This window comes from Schistocerca serialis, chromosome 6 (assembly GCF_023864345.2).
Source record: "Schistocerca serialis cubense isolate TAMUIC-IGC-003099 chromosome 6, iqSchSeri2.2, whole genome shotgun sequence".
Classification (NCBI taxonomy): Eukaryota; Metazoa; Arthropoda; class Insecta; order Orthoptera; family Acrididae; genus Schistocerca; species Schistocerca serialis.
The window spans coordinates 218,181,974-218,198,777 of NC_064643.1; the positions used below are offsets into that span (position 1 = coordinate 218,181,974).

The 16,804-nt window shown below is 40.0% G+C and overlaps 3 protein-coding genes across 3 annotated transcripts in view; all 3 read right to left on the reverse strand.

Annotated features, from left to right (window-relative positions):
* LOC126483742 (pre-mRNA-splicing factor syf1 homolog) overlaps nt 1-16,804 on the reverse strand; it is a 553,324-nt gene that overhangs the window by 421,962 nt on the left and 114,558 nt on the right. The window lies entirely within an intron of this gene.
* Nucleotides 1-16,804, reverse strand: part of LOC126483748 (E3 ubiquitin-protein ligase PPP1R11) — an 81,978-nt gene that overhangs the window by 64,945 nt on the left and 229 nt on the right. The window lies entirely within an intron of this gene.
* LOC126483744 (succinate--hydroxymethylglutarate CoA-transferase) lies at nt 6,375-16,803 on the reverse strand. Its single transcript, XM_050106884.1, has 2 exons — nt 15,593-16,803; nt 6,375-6,799 (listed from the first exon to the last, which is right to left on the reverse strand). The coding sequence occupies exons 1-2, from the start codon at nt 16,667-16,669 to the stop codon at nt 6,569-6,571; spliced, it is 1,308 nt and encodes a 435-aa protein (XP_049962841.1). The 5' UTR covers nt 16,670-16,803; the 3' UTR covers nt 6,375-6,568.

The following is a 16,804-nucleotide window of genomic DNA, read 5'->3' on the forward strand; positions in this document are numbered from 1 at the left end:
ACCAGTAAAAAATTGTGTACATGCCAATACTAACCATTCAGATGTAGACACTCTTTCTCACCGACCAGTTGGCACCAATTTGGCTTTCAATACTCAGAGGACTCGTGCTTCCACTGTTTTGTGCTCAGAACACTGAAACACTTGACGGTTTTCACACAGATCACCTTCAGTTTGCTCAGGCAATGGCTGTGGACCCCAATCTCAAGATTCTTTTGTAGTATCTCCGCATCCAATGGACAAAGTCAATTAAGCAGATTTGCAATCCAGTTGCACAATGTTCTTTTGCTCTTCAGCAAACTTATCTGTCCGGCAGGGTGTTAGGCTATTACCTACAAACAATGATCAATGTAAGTAGTAGTGCTGCATCTGCTTCATAAGGACATTCTTCGCCTTCTCCACCAAGGACATCAGGGCACTGTATGCACTAAGCAGCTCACCCAATGCCATTATACATGCATCGGCATGGACAAGCAAATCAAACAATTGACTTCATAATGTCCAACATGTTTGGAACACCAGCCTGCTCTGCCAAAGAAATGTTATGACTGTCCCAGGGTCAGCACCCCTCGGTAGCATCTGCATATTGACTTTGTGGGCCTCTACTGCAATTCTCACTGGTTTATTATGACAGACACCTTTAGTAAGTTTCCGTTTGTGATGCCGATGCAATTTACCACAACTGTTAGTACTAACAAGACTGACGTCAATTTTTGGTACTGAAGGCCTAATAAAAGTGTTAGTTTTGGACAATGGACCCCAGTTCACCTCGACAGAAGGCATCAAACAGGTGACAACAGCACCGTTCCACCCTCAATTTAATGGTGAAGCTGAACTCCTCGTCTGAACATTCAAGTACCACATGAACAAGTTACATGTTTCTCATATGCTAGACCAGGCGTTAATACTCTTCCTGTCAGCACTGTTCCCAGCCATGCAATGGCAAGTCACCATCAGAACTTTTGCAAGGATGCAGACATTGAACACTGCTTCAGTTTCTGCATCCTTGACAGTGGTCGGTCCATCTTGTGCAGAGCTCTAAATTTGAAGTTAATGAGTCCTCTTTTCCAAAGCTATTGGCAGACACAGGCACTGGGAATGAGGTGTTACCAAGAAAGTGTTAGGATGCTCTTCTTATGTCTTATAGGGTCTCACCAGGCTGCAGAAGCGCCTTCAGAATCAGCTTCACTTGTGTTGTCTGCGTGATTCTGCCGTGTGTATTTTCTTTACAGATTCGGTGCCCAGCTTAGTAGACTACAGAGCTATGTCCACAATTGGAATTATGAGGCATATGTCCCCAAAGAGGAGGTGCAGCCCTCCCAGCAACCTTTCTTTCTGCGTTTAATTAGCTAGCGAGTCTTTGTACAGAGCTGCTTAAAAGTGATGGGCAGTTTGTGAAGGATCTCGCTTGAGATGTTGCAGGGCCCTTCAACAGTACTGAATAGCTATTGCAATGTCTTTGGTCCACCATGGTACCAGCTACCAGTGGAGGGGGCCATAGTGGTGCACGAGATCGTGTCAGGGGCATCTCTGACAACCTTGTCAATAAACCTGATGGAGAGGTGATGAAAGTGACAACAGAAAACTACAACTGTTGGACAGAGATAAGGAAGTGACAGGATCACCGGAAAATGATCACTGTCACAAAGATTATCGCACAGCCACTAGGCTTGGCGAAGAAATTGTACAGTCAATAGCTGAAAAGGTGTCACCGTTGCACTAAATTGGGTAGAGGTACTCATAACTCGGCACAAGACCATTAATTCATCAATCGTTAATTGACAAAGTTACCTTTTCATGTAATGGACTAACCTTTATGTTAATTTTAAAAATGTGAATGGGCTCTTTAATGCCTGTTAACATTCTTTAAGTTTTTTATTCATTAATTACGTACCTACTATTTATGACAAATATAATGCCGCACTGCCCATGGACTTCATGTTCTGACAAGTTTGGGTCACACGTGTGTGGCTGCACTGGGGCACGTAATTTATGCAAATAATCAAGTGCAAGCAAGAATAACTAGCTGCTGGCTGTTTATTGACTGAGCTGTTTGTTTGTTAACTGAGCTCACGTTAAGTACTGCTTTTTGTTAGTGGAATGACTGCGGAAACCAAATCGTGGAATAGGATTCTAGCTCTACAACTTATGAAAAACCATGGCACTACAGTTGAGTGCATGTAGTAAGAAAACAAATGGAAAAAGTTGTAGAAGAGGCTTTGAGGCATGAAGCTGCTGGAAGTTCAAAGGCCAGAGACACTAAGTGGTGGTGGCGGCAGAATCAGCAGCAGCGAAGATGAAGAGGAAGATATTTTTATGCCTACCACTCAATATAAAGAGAAGCATAGCAGTAACACCTGTAAAAAGCAAAGCCCAGAGTCTAGTCAAAATGTGGCTGTGCATGAAATATGAAGACTCATTAAACGATGTGGTATTTCTTTGAAAACCAGTTTCAGTAAATTTATTTATTAAATACAATACTCTTATACCCTCAAATACCCAAATCGAAAAACATTTTACTGAGGGCAAAGACATTTTGGCTTCTAAACTCTCAGATGAAAACTTTAACATACTTACGTCAATGAAGAGAAATATGCACCTTATGTTGAAGATCTACACCTTATTGGTCTGTATTTCAATTCTTCTGTCATTTAAAATTTGATAACTAAATAATTATAAAATTAAATGATTAAACGGTTTTATTTATTTTTATGTTCTACCTAAAGTTCCTCAACCAAAAAAATTTTTTTAAGCAACTGTAATACATTTAATTCACTTGTTCATTTCATTACATCCACAACATAAATTTTACTATTGTGAGTTAACGATTAACTTTAACCTGCGACAAGTCTCCTGTAAAGCAACACTTCAATGTTTAACAGAGTTAACATTTTTAGTAATGGAATAACAACTAGCAAAGTTAACTTTTTGATTAACATTGCCCAACAATGGAGGTACCTTCACTGTGGAGAGGCATCTCGAGATCACAAATAAGTTGATCAATCAGAAGATCCCTCCCAGATGATGTGACAATTCCCCACATGAGGTGGTGTACATTGAGATCCCCAAGTAGTAAAAGTGTGGAGGGAGGGGTGGGGGGGGTGGGGGGGGGGGGGTGGGGGGGGGGGGGGGTTACTGGAGATTTGTTGGATCAAGGTGGCCATCTCCCATGTGGGTGCAGCCCAGGTGTTAATCATTACAAATGGGGATCGCTAGAGGCATTTGCACTTTCGCTGGTATTGTTTCCAATGTGATACAGAGGGAAATTCACTCGCTGATGTCTGTATGAATGAAAATACCAACCCCTCCAGATGCTCTCTTGAGGCCAGTACAATTCTGAAAGGAGACACAGTAACTTCAGATGATTAGAGAGTGATCATTAGAGAAAGGATTTTCTTGGAGAGCATCACAGAATACAGAACAGGATATTTGTTGTAGTTTTGGCAGGTGACAGTACCGTAAATTGCAATTCCACTGAATTATCATGATAAGGATGTCCTGATTAGGCACAATGGGGCCATGGGGACAGGTCATGCCCCAAAATCACTGTCACTAATGTGGGTGGAACAACACCTATGAGCATAGCTTCTTTATCTGACAGTCTGGGGGGATTTGGCACCTCTGTGGTCACAGGTGTAACCTTCTCCCAATAATTCTTTTCCTCTTTAACCACTTTAAAGTATAGACTCTTGTGAGGGCTAACCCGCTCCAGTGGTAGCAACTGAAGAGGAATGAGCAGTGCTGGGACCTGTTGTCCATAGCTCCTTCAACCACTGGCTGGTGCAGAATCACTGGTCTGTAAATTTCTTGCAAGGGTTTCCCTAAAGGGACCCCAGTCACAAGTAGATGCCAGGGGCCAATGTTGCTTCTTCGGTTGGGTACGGAAAAGTCCCTAAAGAGTATAACACAGGAACTACAAGAGGGGGAGTGCCTTCCTTGCGAAAGTGCTAAATTACTCTGACTACTACAAAATGTCAATGTTGAGGAACTGGAGGTTATACATACTCAAGTTGTGGCAAAATTCAGTACCACTGGAACAGAATATCAGTGGTCATACTACTTAAGGGCTTCAAAATACAAGAGGCAATTGAGGACTGTAAGTTCCTAGATTTCTTTGATTAGGGTAGTACACGTAGGGGATCATGGATGGTGGTCATCTCTGCAATTGACAGAGAATGGTGATTGCTCACATGGGGTATTTTCATGAAGTGGCACACCACAGTCTCCACAAATTACACTGTTCACACAACAGGAAGACATATGATCAAAGTATTTGCATTCAAATCACCACATCGGAGGTGGAAAATATGGTTTCACACCACATTAGCAGAGCACGACTGACTTTCTTAGGAAGCATATCCTCCTCAAACATTAGGACGAAGGCTCCAGTGTCAATCTTATCAAGTTATCACACCCAGCTGCAGCATTAAGTTCTGGTTAAAAATTAACCCCTGTACTGTGCTCAGGCTCTTTTGGGGTAACACATTAACAGATACAACATCAAATTCTTTGCAAGGGACATGCTTGGGACGGAATAAGATTTGTTGTTTTAATTAAGACAAAACTATTTTGTAATTTACTGAGAAATAAATTTCTCCAAATACATTTTACATATTTTCTATGAAGGACATTGGCTTATTAGATAGAAAATCTTCCACCAATCCGGATGTAAATCAGGAAGTAAGATTCTGAAGTTCGCTTCATTTTGCTTTCCTCCCATGGCACATCCAAGGAGGGAAATTTCTTGAGGTCACAACCATGTGAATTTAAACATTCAGGTCTGTCTGAAAAGATTGCTGGTGCCTCATGATCAACAGCTGATAACTTTGGTCTTTTCACTGTGCCAGATATCCGTCAAGATGAGACAAGGGTATCCCCATGAGCACCACCCAGCCAGAACAACAGCCTCTGGTTTGATGACCACTCTCAAGTACCAGTGCCCCCTAAATGGACAGGCACCAACTCCTCTGCATGCACACAGAGGTAACAGATCATGCCTAAATTGTGCATTCCTGCATAATCAAGGGGCTACCACCGTACCGCTGCCTGCTGACCTCCCAGATGAACTGATTATCTTACTGAATATTCAGTAACATCCCCCTGCATAGCCTGCACTTCAATAGGTTTTGAAAAGGTGGTCACAAACCCAGATGTGGGGCCCAAACAATAAGGTGACTGAAATAAGCAGTGTAAAATAAATTAAGAAAATGGAAACAACCAAAATAGATGTCCTGTGAACATGCTAGGTCACCAACATGGTATCGGTCCTATGCACTAACTCTGAGAAAATATACAGTCAGAGAATAGGACAGCAGCACAAGAAACAAAGAAGTAGTGAAATTATGTGGGTTTCCATGCTCGCCCTCCAAGTATGGACAAGACAGTTGTGAGCCATCTAGGGGGCCAACATTAATGAAGACCACAGAGGCTTCAGAGAAGGTGGAAATGGCCAAATGAGAATTCATATTAACTAATGGCATATCATATAAAAGGAAGACCTGTCCAACAATTACAGTACCTTGATGGAAGCAAATCACAGTAACCATGATGATCTGACAAAACATTTAGAATGCTTAGTGTAGCAATGTACATTTAAAAAGGCGCAGAGGAGGGAACAACAACAATACGGAAAGGATAGATTGCTACTCACCACATAAATGAGGCATTGAGTCACAGACAGGCACAAAGAAAAAGAATTCTAGCAATACACAAGGTTTCAATGTCTTTCCTCAGAAGTAGAATACACATACACACACAGATGGCTACTGTCTGGGTGCTAACATTCAACCTTAGCACCTGGAAACAGTGGTCATTTGTGTGAGAGTTAAGTGAATATGAGAAAGTTCTACTTCTGAGGAAGGACTTTGTCTGAAATGCTACATATTTGTAGTATTCTTTTTCATTGTTCCTCTGTGACAACACCTCAACTGTGTGTTGAGCAGTGATCTATTGTTTGCATACTGTTGTTAAATAGGAGCATGCCATGTTGAAGCAAGCATTTCAGCTCCACATGTACTTTTGTGTGTGCTTTACACCTGTGCTTTCAGTGTGAAGTGTTAGTTTTTCTACTTAACTGGTACACTACGTGACAATATTATAACTTTGGTTCACATTCCTTTGGCATGAATGTATCATATCTAACATACAAATTTTACTTTGAATATGATCCATCTAGCCTGGCCCTCCCCCTTGCACATGAAAAGGGGGGGGGGAGGAGGGAGAGAGGGGGGGAGAGAGGTGGGGAGAGAGAGGGGGGGGGGAGAGAGAGAGAGAGAGAGATTATATGATATTCTTTTGTAAAGCTGCTCCACACAAACTTCCAAGAATACTTTACTGAACGTCTCACAATGAGAGGATGGAAAAAACAAGATCTTAAGTTATTTATGACATACATTTATTCTTATCTTTTTTACATACACTTTTACATTATATGAGACATGCCATTGCCTACAACATTTTATATATAAAACAACTATGGATCATTGCACAAAATATGAACAAAATCTTTAAAACAGCTCGCACAGTTCTTACATGAGTACTGTCTGTCTGCTTCCTTTGACAGTCTCCACAATCAGCTAATTGCCCCACAATTCTGCAGAGACTGAATCTCAACATCAGAATAATCTAACAATTCTTTCAGAACTTCAGATGTGTGTTGACCTAAGCAAGGTGGTGGAAGGCTAATTTCATTTCTGCAGTCACTGAATTTCACTGGAGGACCCACTAGTCTTATCTTCTCACCCGATGGATGCTCCATTTCTTTTATCAGGTTAATATGCTTGATATGAGGATCAGCCATGACCTGGAACATTAGATGCAACACTAATTCAGAACACTTCCTCCAAATCTTTCGTGACAGCATTAAAAAATATCACTCCTCAGTTTTCAAAGCCACTTCAACTCAAAATTCTCAAATGTTTCACAGATGTATCAATCACCATCTTCAGAATTTAACGATCAGTGACAGTTATAGAAAATTCAATAATTCTTTTCAAATAGACGTAGTTTGAAAACTGAAAGGATTTTACTCATTAATTTGGAGTTATGCCAGTCTCAGACCAGATGATGCAGGTAGCTAATCTTCGAGTTCCATAGGAATACAACATTGTAACACTAAACTAACTAAATTGTTCCAAACAGGTACAAACATAAGAGCATTGCACCCTTGGTGTAAGTTGAATGTTACACTGGCCTCGAAATGGAAGGATGTAAGTTCATGCTCTATCTGACTGATACGTCCAAGGCCAATCATCTGTCCTCTGCTCATTAAACACACATGCATATTTTTATATGTCTGCACACACAACTTATAATTTCCTTGTACTGAGCTGACAAATCATATTCATGTAAAATGATCCTTGGATGAATAAACTGTAACCAACAAACACCGTCCTGCTGGGAGTTAGAAGCCTCAATGGAGATGGTTGTTACTCAGACATTTATTTCGTTGACTACCATGGTGCCTGAACCAAATGCTGTAACATGATTGAAAAAAAAATTTGATTGTCGTTGCTATGTATCAGTGCCAGTGGTTAGTCACTTGAGATCAGAGGTGTCAAACAAATTAAAGCATGCAGCGAGCAATGGCCGCCTAACGTTTGTTAACTGTTGCAAGCGCGACACGCCATGACATTTATACTTCGTGAAGATATGTTGCCCTCAAAGACAGTTCTGCTCTTGACATACTCACTAACCTCTTGTGAGAAGAAACAAATAAATAAAGTAATTGTGGAAATGGAAAGGTTTGTTGTAAATAAGAAAATGGATCTACCATGATAACTGAAATGTAATTGAGAGGAGCAGTGTCCTCTAAGAGAGCACACGTTACATCTGCCAGAGATCGCTATTACAGTAGTATTTGGTACCTATTGTTGAATCTGAGAACACATGAATGACAGGGCATCAATCTAATGTCTTCCCTTCCACGCTATGTGATGACACATCCACTATTCACGTAGATATTATTCTTCACTATGAATTAGGCCGCACGACTGATAAATCTGATATACATTAGCCACCTCTAATATAATTTGTCTATACTGGAAGCAAACAGAATTAGGATATTGGTTTCATTCAGAGTAATCTTAAGTAGTTAATTTTGCACCACCATGCGGGTCTCGTAATAATGAAATTACAATTGCATTCACTTGCCTACACATTCAAACATGAAACACTGAATTGGGATTCTGTTATACACACACAACCAGTTGGCATCTTATATGCTGTACTTTTGATGACATATCGGAAATTCACATCAGCACGGAGCCATGCATTAGATCATTTACAGATGACGATGAGACAACATACTGATTATGGTACACAATTCTATCAATGTTCTAAGTTTGTCACAGTTTAATGAAACTTTGTATCACATAATCAAAGTCACTTCCCCACGCACTCGTTTACTGGTGCCTATTAATAGTAGAATACCTTGCCATTAATCAACTGCTGTTCCAGACACTCAGAGCAGTGTCTGGAAAGCTTTTGTACTTTGAAAATACGTAATGACTACACAGACTGAACATTTTAGCAGAGCAGTCAGATTGAGTCTGGCCTCAGTCACAGTCCAGAAGCGATCCTATGGATAGAGTGCGCCAACCCCTAAGCAGGCACCACCTCCACGGTACCTATACCTCCATGTGGATCAGTAATCAGGTAATCACTCAATTCATAAGCTAAATGAAAGAATAAGACATGTACGAGAGGACATAGTTTTCTCAAGCACTATCATCAATTACCTTAAATTATATTTTTCTTAGCCTGAGGGACTAAGAATAATTGGGACTATTTTATTCCGATGACGATAACCCGCAATATCGCACATCAAAGTCATATGGGGGTTGCCTGCAGAAATATCAATCTTGCATGCTTTCTTGCTACTTGAAAGGTATTCCTATGCTGGATTGGTTCTAGAAGCTACTAGAAGCGTTTTACTTTACTATGCACTTCAAGCCATGTCAGCTAGTGCATCTGCCCACTCTGTGAGACTTAGAGCCTTCTACATATATCGTTCTGATGTACCGGTACGCCTGCCCAATGTCAGCGTTCTCTTGTTTATGTCTGTCTGGACAAGAAAGAAAATAAAACAATTTATGTCAGGTTACATTTGTCATGAATTGTTTCAGTTTAATTATGGGCAAAGCCCTTATGGTTTTATTAGTATAAATATTATTCTTAAGTTTTTAAATGAAGTTGAAAGTGAAAAACACGAGGGGGTAGAGTTAATGTAGTTGCTACATTACACTGTTTCTTGGTGGACAAGTGGTTGTTTGGTACTGAACATTTTTATAAAATTGTAGATGACGTTCAATAGAAAGCAGTATCCAATAAATACAGTTACACCTTAAAAAGGGTACTGTGATGGATAAAACAAAGTGTTTTAAAAATTGTTCCATAGTCTTACAAGAGTTGATATAGTACAAAACTAGGCAAAACAGACACCTATCAGACTATGCCTGGATGGAAACGTACAATAAAATATTGGTGGTTTTCTGTGTGCCAAATATACACAGTAGTCAGTAATCTTCCAACTGAAGTACACTGCTCATTTCTAATTGGCAGTTAGCCTCAATATTTAGTCCACTGACTGTGGTGATGACATTGGTCATGACATGTAAAACTGTCTCTCCCATCAGTAATTGTGGCATACTGACATGGCTGGTTTCAGAAAATTATTAGTGATTCCTTGCAGTGTTAATAATGGGCATTGCAGTGTTAATAATGGGCATTTTGCAATGGAGTCTTATTATCCCCTGTGAGAAATGGCAGACATGGTTTGGCCAAATGAGAGGCTTGTCTCATGTTTGCCTAACACTAACCATAGTGCCACTTTCTTTGTAAAAAAAAAAAATATTCAGCAGGGCATTCAAATACTCAGTAGCACATTCAAGCAATTTGTAAATATGAGATTATTTGCAACAAGGAAAGGATATTGGCAGTCTTAACACAGTGTACACATTACATATTGTCTAGGAAGTGCTGCAAGAAGCAATAAGATCTTTAAACAAGTGTGCTGTTGGAGCTGCCAATCACATTCTTACATAGTCAATTCTCAATGAGCAGTTATTACATCTACACTGGAGTGCCAAAGAAACTGGTATAGGCTTGTGTATTCAAATACAGAGAGATGTAAACAGGCACAATACAGCACTGCAGTTGGCAATGGCTACATTAGACAACAAGTCTCAGGCACAGTTATTAGATCAGTTGCTGCTGCTACAATGGCAGGTTATCAAGAGTTAAGTGAGTTTGAACATAGTGTTACAGTCAGCGCATGAGCGATGGGACACAGCATCTCCGTGGTAGCAATGAAGTGGGATTTCCCGTACAACTGTTTCATGAATATACTGTGAATATCAGGAATCCGGCGAAACATCAAATCTCTGACAGAAAAAGATCCTGCAAGAATGGGACCAACAATGACTGAAGAGAATGTTCAACATGACAGAAGTGCAACCCTTCTGCAAATTGCTGCAGATTTCAATGCTGGGCCATCAACAAGTGTCAGTGTGTGAACCATTCAACAAAACATCATCAATGTGGGCTTTCAGAGCCAAAGGCCCACTCATGTACTTTGACAATTGCACTACACAAAGCTTTACACCTCGCCTGTGCCCATCAACAGCGACATCGGACTGTTGATGAATGAAAACATGCTACCCGGTCAGACAAGTCTCGTTTCAAATTGTATCGAGCAGATGGATGTGTAAGGGTATGGAGACAACCTCATCAAATCTATGGACCCTGCATGTCAGCAGGGGACTGTTCAAGCTGGTGGAGGCCCTGTAATGACCTGGGGCAAGTGCAGATGGAGTGATATGGGACCCCTGATATATCTAGATACGACTCTTGACAGGTAACACATACGTAAGCATCCTGTGTGATCACCTGCGTCCATTGAGATCCATTATGCATTCTGACAGACTCGGGCGATTGCCGCAGGACAATGCGACACACATTCATCCAGAATGGCTCCAGGAATGCTCTTCTGAGTTTAAACACTTCCGTTGGCCACCATACTCCTCAGACATGAACATTATTGAGCATATCTGGGATGCCTTGCAACATGCTGTTCAGAAGATATCTTCACTCCCTCATACTCTTATGGACAGCTCTGCAGGATTCACAGTGTCAATTTCCTCCAGCACTGCTTCAGACATTAGTCGAACCCATGCCACATTGTGCTATGGCACTTCTGCATGCTCATGGGGGCACTACACTAGATTAGGAAGGTGTACCAGTTTCTATGGCTCTTTAGTGTATATTCAATGCTGCGGGAAACCTCTCTCTATCTGGCAACAATGGATTCAATTGAGCAGTGCACCGAAGCAACGAACATGAGTTGTGGGGTTCACAAGTTTGATAACACTGTCTCCCTGTCACCTGCCATCACAAATACAGAACAGTGTCTAGCCTACGATGAGTCACTGCAGTCTAAGATGCTAGTGAACTTTAACAAAAAGTGAGCTGTGACATCGGCAACAGTACAATACCTTTGTTAGCAGCTAGTTTCATAATGGAAAAAATGAAAGGTATTCATATGACATGGGCTATAAACTGAAAGTACTATCATATGCAGAAGAATATGGAAACAGAGCAGCATTTCAGCCCTCCACCAAAGAAAATACCATTTCTGACTGGCGAGCCAGTAAAGAGCAACTGAAAAATAAAAAAAAATAAAAAAAAAAAAAAAAAAAAAAAAAAAAAATTGGGGAAGACTAAATGTGCAAATAGAGGAGTGAATGCAAAACAGCCAAAACTTGGAGATGACGATTTTCGGGGGGTTTAAAAGTATTTTTTTTTAGTCTGGCTCTGCAATCTAATAATAAGAATGGTAAAAGTGTTATTTAAAAAAAATGCTTAAAAATTAAGGAGCATCTTACAGCCCATAAAATACGATAACAAATTACCCACATTACTGAAGAGCATTACTCTTGCAGAAATGTTACAGGTCTGATTCTCCAGACCAATTCCTACGCATCACACCAACCTAATAATGTAATGAGTGATTCATTGGCCAAGGATGGCCATTAGTATAGCCTTCCCAGAAATACGGAAGCGTCCGATCCCGCCCGTCCGCTTTGACCCATGACGTCTCAAATATGGCAGAAACGACCATAAACCACGATTCCAATAAGGCGCATATAAAGTCGTTATGTACCCATTATGAGGACGAAAATACATTGAAAAACAAACACACACATGTTCCACAAAAAGCCTAATGACACTAACGGGACAAGCGCGGGAAATAGGGGGTTTTTGGGTAGGGACAAACTAAATATAAACAAATTTAGACACGCACCCCCTTACAAAACGACGAAAAAAACCAACATCACAGAACTCCCCAAATACCACAAAATACAATATCATCTGGAATCGGACACTTCCCTTGACCTACATAGCTCAACAGCAGCTACTGATCCCATATATTAGGACCTAACATTTCCTTGACCTATATAGCTCAAAAACATCTCCCGATACCAATACCTACATTCACAGCCACACATTGGGATCGAACACTTCCCTTGACCTGTTATCCTTATGACATCTCCACATACAGCCATCCTTTGTCCGAGACGCCGGAAGTTTAAGTAAGCCTCATTTCTTCACGACATACTGAACACTTCACGACTTCATCCAAAAATCCGAATAGTTGAAGAAATTTTATTAGAGACAACACACTGTCCCCCATCATAGCCGACAACCGAAAACTGTTGACCCTGCCAGTCATATCCATACCTACCAAATACACAGAAAAAGCAATTTATCAAAATTCCCACACAACGCCACACTTGCAAACTAAACCAAAAACATCACCTAACACACCACCAGAGAGCACTACCGATCGCATCGAAACGACACCTACAAACATGCCACTCTCACAAACTAAATTCCGCGCCGTCGTGACATCACACACCACAACAGCCTTACGTCACGGGTCAAAGCCGACAGGTGGGATCAGACGCTTCAGTCGACCCACCTTCCCATTCAATTGACTCATCTACTTGATTTCTAGTTATATGGACATTTAATGATTCTGGCATATTTGGACACATTACAGTAATGTATCTCCCATGTATTCATGCAACTTGATTCTTTGAAAAGAAGAAGTGAATTATTCATAAAAATAGTGGTACCACTTGGGACCTCCCTGCAGTTTCAAATGCTAAATGGTTATCACATGACAGGATTACCCACATCTCAACTACCTGTTGTTACTAAACGTATGTTTACATGACATTTATTCTAGGTCTGAACAATACCTGTACGAATGTGGGACATTTTTTATTTTAACGGATTGTACTTTATCCTATTACAGTGCTAACAAACATAAGCAATTTCTCATGTTGGAGAAATGGAGCAAAATTTACATATAATACTCCAGTGGAAAAGGAACTTTGTAAAAGGATTCTGTAACACAAATATCCTACAAGCTGCTGACTACTATTCACCAGCACCCCTCTGATTGTAATCCTTGCCACTTAATAATTATTTCACATAAGAATAGTGCTCTACATACAGATTTGAATATAGGGAGTGGAAAACAAAACAAATTTAACTGTTACTTGTTTCAAATCTCTCATGTGCTAGGAAGAAAATTATGTAACTTTGATATTCAAACACCAAAAAACCACAGAAGAGAGGGGGAAAAAAATACTTCAAGGAAGTGGTCATAAACTAGCTGATACTCATCTAGATCCAATGTGGACACAGGAATAGGTATCATTTTCATAAAAAAAAGTATAAAGGCTACGACTCCCTCTCATCAATACCTGAAATGAAATACTCTCTCTCAATGACAACCTCCCCACACCACTTACTGTTGCCTTCTGTCAATCTCTAACCTCTGTAACATCACTGATAAAGCTTATGACATTTCCTTATTATATATACCCCGCAGCTCCTACCTCTGCCATCACTGCCACTCTAAAGTCTGTCTAATAATGCACGATACCACTTTCTTCAGCCAATAACTGGTAAATCCTGAGTATCAAAGACAGAGCAACTTGGGAAATCATGCATGTTGTTTACCAACTAACATCTGCCAAGTGTACAATATTTTCTATAGGAATGACTGCCACTAAGCTGGTTGAGCAGATGAACCAACATAGAAGAACTGTCCACCTTGCAGACACCCAAAATACGGTGGTGACCACGCTCTATCATGTGGCTCAAGGGGACTCTGTGCCTGCCACACAGCACATGCTATTTCCATTCTCCTACCCAATACTATTTTCTATGAACTCTGAAGACTGGAACTTGTCCTCCAACATATCTTTGCATTTTGACACAGGCATTTATTAATATACAATTCCCTCTCTTTTAGCATGTTTTTTTATTTATTCTGTATTATTTAATTGATTTCTTGAGTGCTTTTTACTTTTTTATCTTTGTTCTCCTTGTACTCTACAATCAGTTCACAGTCTGTTACCTCTGGATTGAAGCTGGTCCAGTGCTTACCAATGTACAAGTATTATCTTTGACCTACTCATTCTGCTGAAATCCCCTTCCTTCTTCTCCTCTTGTCCTCAAAGCAGGCAGTTCCCTCTTATCCGTGGCCTTCCTTTTTAACATTTTACTCATGAGGCTACTTTTCTGTAAAGTATACTACGAGGTGTGGTCTCTGGGACCCTTATCTTCAAACCAATATTTAAAGCACAAACCACTACAAATTTTAATTTATGTTACATAACATTCATGTTTACAATTATTTAAGCATTTTTAACTGATTTTATTCCATTAAATAAAGCTTGGAGTAGTTTACTTTTTATCATGCAAAATCACATACTTTCTTGCTTTTTCAATATGTTTCTTTCTTTACCAAAGAACTGCAAACACTACATTCCTTCAATACACTAAGTTACATAAATGCAATTGACCTGATCACTAATGGTAAAAAAAGATTTTTCTCGTGGACTGAGAATGTTAATCAATTTCGAGAATATCCCAAATTCACTCCTGGGGTCTAGTGCAGCAGGGGATACAACCCGTCGGCTTTGGACAATGACGTCACAAGTCGCCAGATAGCAGTTTACCATTTTCGCTTTTGCTGTTATGTTTCAGTTTCGTTTTTTTACTGATTGCTTAATAAAGTGGATCTGTTTATTCTATCTCGTGAGATTTTTTTTTAAAAAAGCCAAAAAACACTTATCAGCCACTGGAGGGAGCTACAACACTAAGAAGAATCGCTTCTCGATTGGCGACTTGTGACGTCAATGTCCAAAGCCGACGGGTTGTATCCCCTATTACACTAGTCCCCACTCCTGTACTAACAACGGTACCTCAAAAATTCCTTCTTTGCTATCAATTCCACTTTCTTCAACAGCATTCGTAAATTCCATCCTGGGATCAATGGCCTTGTGGTTTGTATCCTCCCCAAATCAACCAACCAATTGCGCCAATTCAAAATACAAGAAAATGATACTTTATACTGTAACTGCAGAAACACATCATCTGGATAATGCTGTCTGGCCATTACATACTAAAGAACAGCTTGCAATACCTAGATTAAGATCTACTTTCACTAAATACAATCAACTTCAGGAATTCATGAAATATCATTACATTTCTATGCAAACATGGAATGAACACTCACCTTGGAAATACTGTTGATTGGACCATTTGGAAATGATGAATCCTGAAGCAATGCACACCATTCTTCCAAAGACTTCTCTTTGAAGCGATTTCTCAGCGTTTCTATTAATATCTTCCTGTTCTTCACTCTCATCTCATTGTTGCAGAATCGTTCATCTACCACTAAATGTGGCAAATCCAATTTTTCACAAAGCTCTTTGAACTGCTGGTTGCTACCAGCACCAATTGTTATATAACATCCGTCAGATGTAGGAAATGATTCATAGGGCACAATGCTTGAATGACTTGTTCCCCAGCGTTCTGCTTCCAAACCAACATTTAAATTGTTTGCTGCTACATTAATTAGACATGAAACCTGAGTAGATAACAAGTCACAATCTATCTTCTGTCCCAAACCCGTGCGACCTCTCTGGAATAATGCTGCTATAATTGCACCATGAGCATACAAACCTGTAGCCATATCTGTCATTGGAACACCAACTTTACACGGTTCTCCACCGCGTGGTCCAGTTATATGCATTAATCCCCCAACAGATGCAGCTATTACATCATATCCTGGTCTTTTACTATATGGTCCTTCTGAGCCATATCCAGTAATAGAGCAGTAAATCAGCTTGGGTGCTACATGCTTGATTGTGTCATAATCTAAATTAAATTCATTTAGTTTTCCTGGTACATAATTTTCAACTAAAACGTCACACTTAGCTGCAAGATCATGGATAACCTTTTGGCCTTTGGGAGATTTTAAATCAACACATACACTCTTCTTGTTACGGTTTACAGCAAGGAAGTAGTAAGATTCTTTAGTGCCTTTGATAAAAGGAGGCCCCCAGTTCCGCGACTCGTCCCCGATTTGAGGTCTCTCTATTTTAATAATTTCCGCTCCCAGATCACCTAAAATCATTGTGCAAAATGGACCCGCTATTATTCTCGACAGATCCAGTACCCTGATGCCATCCAACGGACCTGCCTTATTAGTCACTACATCTGCATAACATTTTTTGCAATTTAACGAGATGAAATTGCAGTGGTCCAAAAAGATGCGAGTTTTTATCAAATTACCAATCCGAAATAGCATTTTTATATCGATGTAAGACTCCTTCTTACTTTACACTAAAAAATTTCAACGCTTAAAGTGGAAAGATAAGCAATGATTCCTCAAACAAGTCGTAAAATGTAATAATCCTTACGCAAGAGACGGTACACAGATAAC

Coding starts and splice junctions, on each gene's coding strand:
- LOC126483744 (XM_050106884.1), bottom strand. CDS start 16,669: ATGCTATTTCGGATTGGTAATTTGATAAAAACTCGCATCTTTTTGGAC. Junction 6,800..15,592: donor CAATCAACAGTATTTCCAAG/GTGAGTGTTCAT, acceptor CTAATGTTCCAG/GTCATGGCTGATCCTCATAT.